The sequence below is a fragment of the Dendrobates tinctorius genome, unplaced genomic scaffold (assembly GCF_039654945.1).
Source record: "Dendrobates tinctorius isolate UK_male_01 unplaced genomic scaffold, ASM3965494v1 ptg000035l, whole genome shotgun sequence".
Lineage (NCBI taxonomy): Eukaryota > Metazoa > Chordata > Amphibia > Anura > Dendrobatidae > Dendrobates > Dendrobates tinctorius.
This window is the reverse complement of record NW_027361703.1, coordinates 35704820-35717092: the sequence shown is the minus strand read 5'-3', so window position 1 is coordinate 35717092 and position 12273 is coordinate 35704820. Positions and strand designations below refer to the sequence as shown.

Sequence of the window (12273 nt, the reverse complement as noted above, 5' to 3'; positions counted from 1 at the left end):
GGGGGACACAGTGCGGCGGCAGCACTGGGGGACATAGCAGGTGGCAGCACCCGGCAGCACCAGGTACAGAGCGCGGCGGCAGCACCGGGGGACAGAGCGGGCGGCAGCACCAGGGGACAGAGCGCGGTGGCAGCACCAGGCACAGAGAGTGGCGGCAGCACCGGGAGATAGAGCGGGCGGCAGCACTGGGAGACAGAGCGGGCGGCAGCACCAGGTAAAGAGCGTGGTGACAGCAACACTGGGGACATAGTACAACGACATCATCGGACACCCGCACATCAAAACACCCCTCATCCTAGCAGCAACGTTCCACTCCTGCCTCTTCCAGCAGCAACCCTGGGAACCCACTTCTCACCACCCCCGGTAAGCAATATGGATTATACGAAGCACCACCATTTTATTAAAAAAAAGTTTTTTCCTATTTTTCTCCTCAAAATTTGGGGTGCGTCTTATAATCCGGATTGTCTTATAAAGCGAAAAATACGGTAATTGAGATCTATGAGTCTGGAAAAGTTTATAAAGCCATATATCAAGCTTCTGGACTCCAGTGAACCACAGTGAGAGCCATTATCCACAAATGGCGAAAACATGGAACAGTGGTGAACCTTCCCAGCAGTGGCTGGCTGACCAAAGTTACCCCAAGAGCGCAAGTATTACAAGTGCTATTAAAACTTGAATGTAGAAAGGAGAGGAGCTAACACATGATATCTAATCTGCTCTTTTCATCACTTTCATTTTGGGAACTGAATCCTCTTTATGGGAGTGGGAGCGGCAGCTCTAAAAAAGTTGGTATAGCTACGTATTTAAATTGGTAGGATGAGGCATGAAGAGTTCTTATTTCTTCTTTTAGGGCCATATTCACACATTCAGTATTTGGTCAGTATTTTAAGCCAAAACCAGGAGTGGGTGAGTAATATAGAAGTGGTGCAAGCGTTTGTTATACTTTTCCTCTGATTGTTCCACTACTGATTTTGGCTTACAAATACGGATGTAAAATACTCGCCAAATACTGAATGTGTGAACGTGGCCTAAAAGAAAACTATTTGGGTACATAACAGGGTAGTGTTGTAAATGCAGTTGCAAAATATGTAAGACAGTGAAGGATCAATAAAAGGCAAAGCTTGTAAAAATATAAGGGCAAAGCAATACCAGTAAGAAGAGGAGATTCCCCCCTGCGATTTTTGGTGTTTGGCCAAACGCCCTTCTCTAGAAGAGCTTTCACATTTTCAACCAATCCAGACTTTGTAGCAAGGGTCAGTGGTGTCTCCCCATCATTCGTCCTCTGTTCACACTGTGTTTTATGTATAGCTGTAGGAATTTAATAATATCACAAACTAGTAGGCAATTAAAACTATGACACAAAAGAGGTTGTTTTACACATTAGATTTCACTGGTCCTGGCTGACCACCTGATGTGCAAGAAGATCTCCTGACCATTCCCCCACTTGTGATGTTAGAGAGATAAGGACTGGGAAGTTTGAATTTAATCACGAGATCCTTTAGTTCTCGTTGTGGTAAGCTGCAGCTAAAGTGTCTGTTAGCACCTTTCTCTCCTATTCCTAATGAAAACATATGAACGCTCGCTGCTGCTTTCCGTGAGGTAAAACATTTTCCTGCCTGTTTTATCACAGAAGCAAATGTTTCTGCTGCATCTCCAGTACTCAGCTCATCATAAATCAAGTCAGTGAAGTAGGACCTTTGGCTGCTGCTGAGCAACAGAAAAACTTGCTCATGTGATAAAAGAGGCAGAGAAATGTTTTCTCTCACAGATCGTAGCAGCCAGCAGCCACTGCTATGTCATATGTCATATGTCAAATGATGTTCCTGCATGATCAGACACAGCCATTACACAGTACACAGCAGGGCACATTTCCAAGATTTTCTCACCACAGGAACATATCTTTAATAGTGAAGAGCGAGTATACTCGTTGCTTGGGTTTTCCTGAGCACGCTCGGGAGACCTCCGAGTTTTCTGGCGTGCTCGGAGATTTCGTTTTTGTCGAAGTAGCTGCATGATTTACAGCTAATAAACAGCCTGAATACATGTGGGAATTCCCTAACAAACAGGCATTCCACACATGTATTCAGTCTGTCTGCAAGTCGCAAATCATGCAGCTGCGTCGACACAAACTAAATCTCCGAGCATGCCAAAATACTCAGAGGACACCCGAGCATGCTCAGGAAAACCCGAGCAACGAGTATATTCGCTCATCACTAATCTTTAACACATCCAATTGTGGAACTTATTATTATTCTACGATCTATTGATTCAAATGTACTTTGTTCTTGGGCCAACTCCTTAAAACAAGGACATTTGTCTTACTATGTTCTAAAACCTAACAGGCAGGAAGTTGCTAACATAGGCAACTACCTGCCTGTTCAACTCGGCGCAGGCTCAGAGTGGTTACCAAATGCTGCTGGCGATTCAGTTGCTCTGCATCAGTACAGCAGCTCTTCATCTTTTGGGTTGCTCTATCAATGTGGCGAGACTGCCGGCATTATGTTGATTGATAAACGGCTTCCAGCAGTTAGGCAGCAGGGTGCCAGCTTTCAACCAGTATGATATCGACAGTCACGCCCTGTCAACATATGGCGCACATGAGATGGCGCAGTTGTGTCGAGGTGACTTCAGTGGAGGCTACTGAATCGCTGGCAGGAGTGGTCTGTGACTGCTCTGTGCTGGCTGAGATCAATGCCGAGCACAACAGATAGTTAACAACTACCTGTCTGTTAGTTTTTTGGCCCATAGTTAAAAAAATGTATTAGTCCTGGATAACACCTTTAAAGAGGTATTCCCTTCTCCAAGATCCTATCCCAATATGCAATAGTTGTAACAATCATACCAGTCAGTGACTCGTTTTATTCAAGATTATCGTACTTGTTTTTTGTTATGTATACCCCTATTCACATGTAAAGCGCCATGGAATAAATGGTGCTATAATAATAAATAATATTATTACATATTATTATTACATAACTCCAATTAGAAATGTAGTATAGTTCTTTTGATTTGCTATGTTGCAGGGCATTGGAGTAGCTTGGGTATCTATGGTTACGGCCAATGATAAAGTGACAGTTAGTTTGTTGTTAGTGGTCATAACCATGGATATCTAAGCTACAGCAATAACCTGTATGGGGAAAGCAACATAGCAAAACAGAAAAACTATACTACATTTCAAATTGGAAGGATTTACTAATATTACTATTATTACACCTACTACATATTGGGATTGGATCTTGAAGAAGGGAATACCCCTTTAATGTTATATTTCAATTACCATATATTAATACCTTAGCTACATGTACAATTTGCTGTTACAGAATCATTAAACTACAATCATGGGAAGTGGCATACTGTACCATATTTTAGAATGGTTATGGATCAGTTATGAAGTATAACAAAGACAGATTAAATATTAAACTTCCATTTAAGTTCTGTTTGTGACATATAAAAATGTATTAAAAATCTAAGTAATTTGGATCTTTCTGAATTTCATAGAAACTTACCATCAAGGATGATTTCTGTTATCTGACAGACTGGTTGGACAACAGCTTCATGTATTGGAAACCAGCCTTTTTCATCAGCTTCATCTAAAGCGTATTTATATTCCATATATTTCTGCAATTCTGTAATTTCTCCTAAAAGGATACATTTAGCTATTTCTCTACCAAATATCATTTTATTTCTGCAACCAAAATGTATTAGCACAAGTTTGGAACTTACCTTGTTTTATACAAGCCACTATTTTTCTGTTGATATCACTTGAAGGTACAAATCTGTGGAAATATTTCAGCATCATATCTTTATTTCTATCACAAAAGAGGTTTGTTATCTACGGTACCTGAAAATATGACTTTGAAAACATTTTGAAATGCACTTAGGGTCAGCCTTAGCGGTACGTGACCTGTGCAATCACACAAGGCTTATAAAGCACTAGTGCTGAAGGGGCAGGCACCACCAATGACCTGGAAGTCTAAGCTTGTGACCACCATGAATCATAAAGTAAATCATATAGTAGTTTTATTTAGACATTGTAGCACTTTTATTACATTATAAGATTATTAGATCACTATCCAGAACATCTTAGCATTCATTTGACAAAGGCTCAACTAAAACATAAGGTAAAACGTGACACGGCCACGTTGTTGTCTAAGTGTATGTGTGTTACTGTAAAAATGGCTAGGACTTAAAGGGGTATTCCTGTCTCCAAAATCCTATCCCAATATGTAGTAGATGTAATAATAATAATAATATTAACAAATACCTCCAATTAGAAATATAGTATAGTTATCCTGATTCACTATGTCTCTTTTCTCATCTGCAGGCATTACAGGACCTTAGGTATCCATGGTTACGACTAACTAATTGCCACTATATTGTCAGGAACACCGCACTGCACTGGGATGTAATGCCAAGGCGTCCTTCAAGTGCTCAGACAGTCCTCTGCGTAACAAGCCCCTGAGGGCGGCGGCGGCCCAAGGAACTTCAGTAGCCCAGCATCTGAACTCGGAACAAAACCACTCAGCTGAGTGCTTTCCCTGACAACCACTCATAACCATGTCCTCAGCCAAATGCACACGATCAGGTTCCTCATAGATATGCCCGATGGCCTCAAAAAATGCATCCACCAACATTCTCTCAGGATCCGTGGGAGGAAGAGAAAAACCAAAGCCTGAGGGGCTTCCCTTAATAGAGAAATAATAACCCCCACCCTCTGACTTTCATGACCTGAAGAGCAGGGTCTTAACGAAAAGAAAAGTTTACACCCTTCCCTGAAGACTCTGAATTTCTTTTTTATCCCCAGAAAGGTGTCAGGCAACTTAACAGGAGGTTCAGGAGAAATAAGGGTAACATCACTGGCACCAGTCCCCCGATACCCTGAGGACAAAGCCCCTTGCACAACATCAGTGACTTGCTGCTGAGACTGAGCAAGGGCTCTCTGTTCAACATTCAGTTTTTGCATCATCTGAATCAGACTATTCACCTGCTCAGAGAGGGTGCACATGGGATCCATGACCAAAGGAAAAAAAGGTGCAAAATCTTTTTAAAATGTTCTGGTCAGTGATAATGTCAGGAACACCGCACTAGCTCACTGAGCCAGTGCGCGTGTCCTGAGTAGAACAAACTATGCTCAAAATTACCTGTGGAACGGGGCGGCAGCGGTGGAGATGTGTGCTTCAGGCAGACAGGACCTGAAGCACGTGACTGCTGGGGGAGTGTGTGGGGGCAGAAACAAGCCCCGGCGCTCCGGAGACCGGCGCTTGGGCTAGATGTATTAACCCCTGCAGCACTAAACCAGAATTCACATACAGACCATGACATATATCAGTGGTTGTAACCAAGGATACCTAAGATCCTGCAACGTCTCCACATGAGAAAAGAGACATATCGAATCAGAAAAATGATAATACATTTTTAATTGTAGATATTTGCTAATATTATTATTATTGCACCAACTACATATTGGTATAGGATCTTGCAACACCTAATTTCGGTCTGATAGATGGTTGATCACCTTTAAAACCTAAAACACCCTGGTAATTCTTCCCATGATTTTTATATCCATCAACAGGGACAGTGGATTATGGACAACTGCTAAATTTGAAAAGCATACAGAGAACTATGGAGGTGTTATTAGCGGTCAGTATCAGTGCTATGCAGGATGACCTCTCCACCACCTATCAATATGAAAACAGCCTGCCAGGGTGGAAACAATTATTGACAGTCCATACCCGCACAGAGGCAACAGACTGACACTTTTTTTTATCTTTTTGGCTGTCATGCTGTTTTTTTTATAAATCATTAACTGAAGAGCCCGGCGCTGCCCGGGCATAGTAACTAACTGTGGTTAGTTATAGCAAATTATAATTATCCTCCATCCCATAGTCCCGTGCCCATATACCCATCATGCATATCTACGATCCCATAGGCCCGTGCCCATTTACCCATCATACACATCCTCCATCCCATAGTCCCATGCCCATATACCCATCATACATATCCTCCATCCCATAGTCGAGTGCCCATATACCCATCACACATCCTTAATAATAATAATATAATAATCTTTATTTTTATATAGCGCTAACATATTCCGCAGCACTTTACAGTTTGCACACATTTTCATCACTGTCCCCGATGGGGCTCACAATCTAAAAATTCCCTATCAGTATGTCTTTGGAATGTGGGAGGAAACCAGAGTGCCCGGAGGAAACTCACGCAAACACAGGGAGAACATACAAATTCCTTGCAGATGTTGTCCTTGGTGGGATTCGAACCCAGGACCCCATCCCAAGGCTGCAGCGCTAACCACTGAGCCACCGTGCTGCCCTTCATCTCATAGTCCCATGCCCATGTACCCATCATACATATCCTCCATCCCATAGTCCCGTGCCCATATACCCATCATACATATCCGCCATCCCATAGTCCCGTGCCCATATACCCATCATACATATCCTCCATCCCATAGTCCAGTGCCCATATACCCATCACACATCCTCCATCCCATAGTCCCGTGCCCATATACCCGTCATACATATCCTCCATCCCATAGTCCAGTGCCCATATACCCATCACACATCCTCCTTCCCATAGTCAACCATTATGACATCATAATGAGCGGCGGGACTTGCAACCTATGATGACATCAGCGTCGCCATGGCAACCATTATGACATCATAATGAGGGGCGGGGCTTGATACACACACACTTTTTCCCCATTATGTAGATAGGGGCAAAATTGTTTGAATTGGAACGCACGGGGTTAAAATTTCACCACACAACATAGCCTAGGACACTCTCGGGGTCCAGACGTGTGACTGTGCCAAATTTTGTGGCTGTGGCTGCGACGGTGCGGATGCCAATCCCGGACATACACACATATATGGATACATACATACACACACTTGAGCTTTATATATTAGATATAAAGCTGAGTGTACAGCCCTGCCCACTCCGCGTAGCCACATTCACTATAATATCACACACCATCCCATCAGCCAGAGCCACCGGACTACTACCCCTAATATCCCACATCATCCCGTCAGCCAGAGCCACCGGACTACTACCACTAATATCCCACATCATCCCGCCACAGCCGCCGGACTACTACCCCTAATATCCCACATCATCCCGTGAGCCAGAGCCACCGGACTTCTACCCCTAATATTCCACATCATCCCATCAGAGCCACCGACTACCCATAATATCCCACATCAACCTGTCAGAGCCACCGGTCTACTACCCCTAATATTCCACATCATCCCGTCAGACAAAGCCATCCGACTACTACCCCTAATATCCAACATCATCCCTTCAGTCAGAGCCACCGGACTACTACCACTAATATCCCACATCATACCATCACAGCCGCCGGACTACTACCCCTAATATCCCACATCATCCCGTCAGCCAGAGCCACCGGACTACTACCCCTAATATTCCACATCATCCTGTCAGAGCCACCGGACTACTACCCCTAATATCCCACATCATCCCGCCAGAGCCACCGGACTACTACCCCTAATATTCCACATCATCCCGTCAGTCAAAACCATCTTACTATACCTAATATCCAACATGATCCCTTCAGCCAGAGCCACCGGACTACTACCCCTAATATCCCACATCATCCCGTCAGCCACAGCCACCGGACTACTACCCCTAATATCCCACATCATCCCGTCAGCCAGAGCCACCGAACTACTACCCCTAATATCCCACATCATCCCGTTAGCCAGAGCCATCGGACTACTTCACCTAATATCCCACATCCTAACTTCCATACCGGGTATCCATTTAAGAGGGAAGATGTGCCTATGGGATGGAGGATGTGTGATGGGGATATGGGCAGGGAGGGGGTGATTCATTTCTGTCCTGTGCTCTCTGCTCCTTTCTGGGGGCAGACAATGGCTGGGAGCTTGTTTCCGGGGATGCTAGATTTCTCCCACCATGGCAGTGTCTGCAGAGGTGTTGTCATGGAGTGAGAAAACTATTGATCATAGCAACCAATCACAGCTCGGCTTCTTTGCTTAGTGATTGGTTGCAAGGAAAACTGTTGCTCATAGCAACCAATCACAGCTCAGCTTCTTTTAAACAGCTCTGGTGAAATGAAAGATGCTTCGTGATTGGTTGGTGATACACACACACATACATACATTCACTTTTAAATATATAGATTCCAACAAATAAGGAGTTTTTATACTTCTTAATGAGGGTTACGATTTAGTACTAAGTGTAGTTAAAGTGGTTGACCAATGAAAACAAATGATCATTTATTCTGATATGTGATAACTTATTTAATGGTGTGGTCTGATCACTGTAAAGGCCCTGTCACACTAAGCGAGATCGCTAGCGAGATCGCTGCTGAGTCACTAGAACTGTGATGTTATAGCGATCTTACCAGCGAGATCGCTGTGTGTGACAGTGACCAGCGACCAGCCCCCCTGCCGGGTATCGCTGAGCGGGCCCGAAATGTCTGGACATTTCTTCGGTCGCTCATGTCCCGCTGAGTCGCTTGTATCGTCACGTTTGACACCTAGCCTAACGACCTCGTTAGCGACTCAGAAGCAAGACAAGGCGGGGATTAGCGTTCCCGTTTCCACGCCTACCTCGGCTCCGATTGGTGGTCACTACAGCGTCCTGATTGGCGGGCTTCCTTTTAAAAGAAGCTAACAAAGTAGCGCTTCAGTTCTTTGTTCCTGACCCGGGTGTGTCCAAGTTGAGATTCTGTTTTTGCCCAACGGCTGAGACTCCATTTTGGATCATCTGCTTTTCCATCTTCGTTGCTTCTCTAGCGAGTTAATGGTAGGTATTTTTTGAATGAAATGGAGCGCTAGTACGTCACCTTCTTTTAAATGCACGGCCAATCAGGGCGCGGTAGCGTCCACCATTCAGAGCTGAGAGGGCGTGAGAAAGGGAGCGCAATCCACGCCTGTGTAAATACAGCGTCACACAGTACATCCCTCATCGAGGTGTGAATCGTCAATGGAACATGCAATGTGACAGGGTCCCAACGACCACCGACATCGTTACAAAGGTCGCTATGACACGCTAGATCGTTGCTCTGTCGTTGGGTAGATTGGACTGTCTGACATCTCAATAGCGACCACACAGCGATGCGGCAACGATCCCTGTAGTGACGTATCGGCGTCGGGATCGTTATAGCGTCGCTAGGTGTGACGGGACCTTTACCGAAAGGCAGAACATGGAATTTTAATCCCAAACATTATTATTTTCCCGAGTGGATCGGTTGTGTGATAAAGTGCTGTGTTCACTAGCCCCATATGGAGTTAATGAATGGAGCTGCAATTAGGCGGGGATTAAAAATGTCCATTTTGCTGATTAGTGTGGGTCCCATCAGTGGGACCCCCATTGATCAATAAGTCATCACCAGACAACTCCTCTAAATTGCTTTACGTTCAGAGCTGTTATTTTTTTGGCGGGGTGAATTTTAGTGGTTTTTGGGTCCTGTTCATAAAATATTACATAAAGAGCCAAATTTGCCAAAGCAGAGAATGTTGGGTTTTAGCCCCGTAGCCATGGTTGGGGTTTGTGTATCTTCATGATGTCCATATGTCCTAACATGACGCATGTAACGTGGTTGTCTTAAAACTCTTTAATCGGTAGCCAAATTCACCAAATACCTGTACATGCTCATGTATTATCCATTTTTCACACGTCTAAGAAGCAATAGGTTCTCTAATACCCAATACACAATCCGAACAATAATTCCAGTAATCCATAACAACCTTTAAAATAACTTATAACAATAAGCTTAAACCTGGATGTTCTTCTTCTAATTTTATCTTGACAAAACAATTCCAGTCATTTGGAATATACAAATCAGCATCTAAACCTGAGACAGTTCTGTGCAAACCGTTTGGTCATCCGACATTTTTGGTCTATGACACAGAATTCCTAGCAGGCCTGCATTTTCTATTGAGCTCTACAAGCTTAAGTGCATGACTGTGTTGGAAACGCTGGGTGTTAAAGCTTGCTCCATTAGTTACTTCAAAGGGATATTTATCGAAACCATTGGAAAAGAGTAAGAGCTGCACACAACATCTGATCAATGGCATGCAATGAGTGAGTGTGTGAGAAAATCATTGTTATCAGTGGCACCAGGTAGTATGGCCCCAGGAAAACAAAAATATGGAACTGTTGCTACCAGTCGAGGTGGCACTAGATAAAGAAGCAGTCCACGCCCTATGGTCTAAAAGGCCAAGGGCACATTTTGTGGCGACATCTCTCCAAATGAAACATCTCTGCGTATCTTAAAGGCGTAGTGTACAAATGCAATCCATAGCCTTATTTGATCAGATATTATTGCCGCATCCTCCATCAGGATGCGGCAATATAATTCTTTTTATTCCAAGGTTTGTTTTTGAGATGAAAGTAGTATTTTTCAGTTACATCATTTTGCTGTATACATTTTTATGTAATAACTTTTATTAATGTCATATATTGAGGGACGGTAAAAAATAATAATTTTGACCTGGTTTTTTTTTTTTTCAGATTTTTTTTACTGCTCATCTTGCAATAATAAAAACATCTTAACATAATGGCAAAGCCTACAAAAGTGAAGTTTTCAAAAATACTTTAGCATTTCCTATTTTTCTACTTTACAGCATTTTTTCAATACTTGTTAAATTATTTTTTTTTATTAAACTTTACTATATTAAACAGCCGATGTTGTCCAAGCCACTAAGCTCAGTGATTGACTGCAGCACTGTTTACAAGATGTCACCACGGCTGCCAATCAACAAACATCACAGAAGTGGCAGACGTAGCTGGTAGTAAAGCTCAATTTGTGATTTTATACATAACTTAGCCTAAGGGTTACAAATAGTTGAAATAGAACAACCTCTTCAAAGGTCATCAATACCCTTTGCAACCAATTTATTATTACTCCTCCAATACATCTATAAGAAGAAAATTAGAAATATTGCAAATAATCAAGCAAACTCTGTGCAGTATTATCCTGCAGTCATTCTCCTTTTCACATGTACCCTACTTCTTCATAACATACATTTAGTGGACTGGCAAGCAGAAGCGAAGAGATGGAAGGGAATGTGACTGATGCATGAGACTGCACAACTTTAGTTTGCGGTCTGGTTCCATGTAGCCATATAGATCTGCCAATACACTATGAAATAACATATTAAGACTGTATGTAAAGTTGCTTCAATCTACATTTTTAAATAAAATGGTTACAAAGGTAGGCATGTCCTTTGGATTAGAATGGTTTCTAAAATATTCTTGTGATCCGTAGAGCTTCATGAAATTTCCAAATAATCCTTTATGTTGGGTCCTTATTACATTAAATAAATGCCAATACTAATAACTACCAAAAACTGAGCTTTTCCTGAAATGGTTTCCACTTAAAAAACTCATCATTTTTGAATGCCTCAAAAAAACTTTGTGTGAATATAGCCAACAATTAGCTCTTTTAGCATGGACTGGATCATCTATTATGGTTGTGCATATGCCTCTTTCCTTTGTTCTTTCTGAATCCTGAACTTTGTGCATTTATTTTATTTCAGCTGTACTATGTCACTACGCAGCATATAAAGAGGTGGAAATACCGCTGGTGCAGCTGTAACGGGGCCCAAAGGTTGAGGGGTGCCCTTGCCGGGATGGCTAATAATGTCTTAAATCAGGTCTGTTGCTCGGAGCCCGAGGCTCTGGGGAGCCTTTGGCCAGATTGCAGTTATCATTAGCAGCGTGCTGGGCAAGAAGCCTTCCTGCAGTTCCACCACTGCCTACAGTAGAAAATAGCAATGGAGGTACAGGAAACCATCCTAAGTTTCCTTCCTGGAGCTTTCTGTATGACATATGCTTATGCAGCATGATGAAGTCAGCCCACTGCCCGCGTCATTTAGAAAGCACTCGCAAGAATGGAAAATAAGTGATTCTGTGAAGAAACATCCAGAGGTGATTTTTTTAAACTCACTGGGGAAAACACAATGAAAAGGGGGCAGGGGGAATGAGAATAAGGGGTGATAGATTATGGCATCAGAGCCTTATAATGTATGGGGTTAGGTGGAAGATGTTATATGGGATTTATAATGAATTGGGAGATGGAGATGATAAGTCACTGATAGAGTCCTTCCCACCCTCAATTCATCATAAGACCCTATTTGCATCTTCTACCACCCCCCAATTCAATATAACACTATAAGGGACTTATAATGAATTGGGGGGGGGGTTGCGAGGATGCAAAATCCCTGATAGCATCCTATCATACCCCCAATTCATTATCTGTCCCTG

General features: G+C 43.0%; 1 protein-coding gene across 1 annotated transcript in view; it reads right to left on the bottom strand.

The window, feature by feature from the left end:
- ASB15 (ankyrin repeat and SOCS box containing 15) overlaps nt 1-12273 on the bottom strand; it is a 117148-nt gene that overhangs the window by 50846 nt on the left and 54029 nt on the right. The window contains exons 2-4 of the mRNA XM_073573408.1: nt 3724-3776; nt 3507-3638; nt 1150-1308 (exon numbers count right to left, since the gene is read on the bottom strand). Of these exons, the coding sequence (XP_073429509.1) occupies nt 1150-1308; nt 3507-3638; nt 3724-3776 (344 nt within the window). The remainder of the gene's footprint in view (nt 1-1149; nt 1309-3506; nt 3639-3723; nt 3777-12273) is intronic.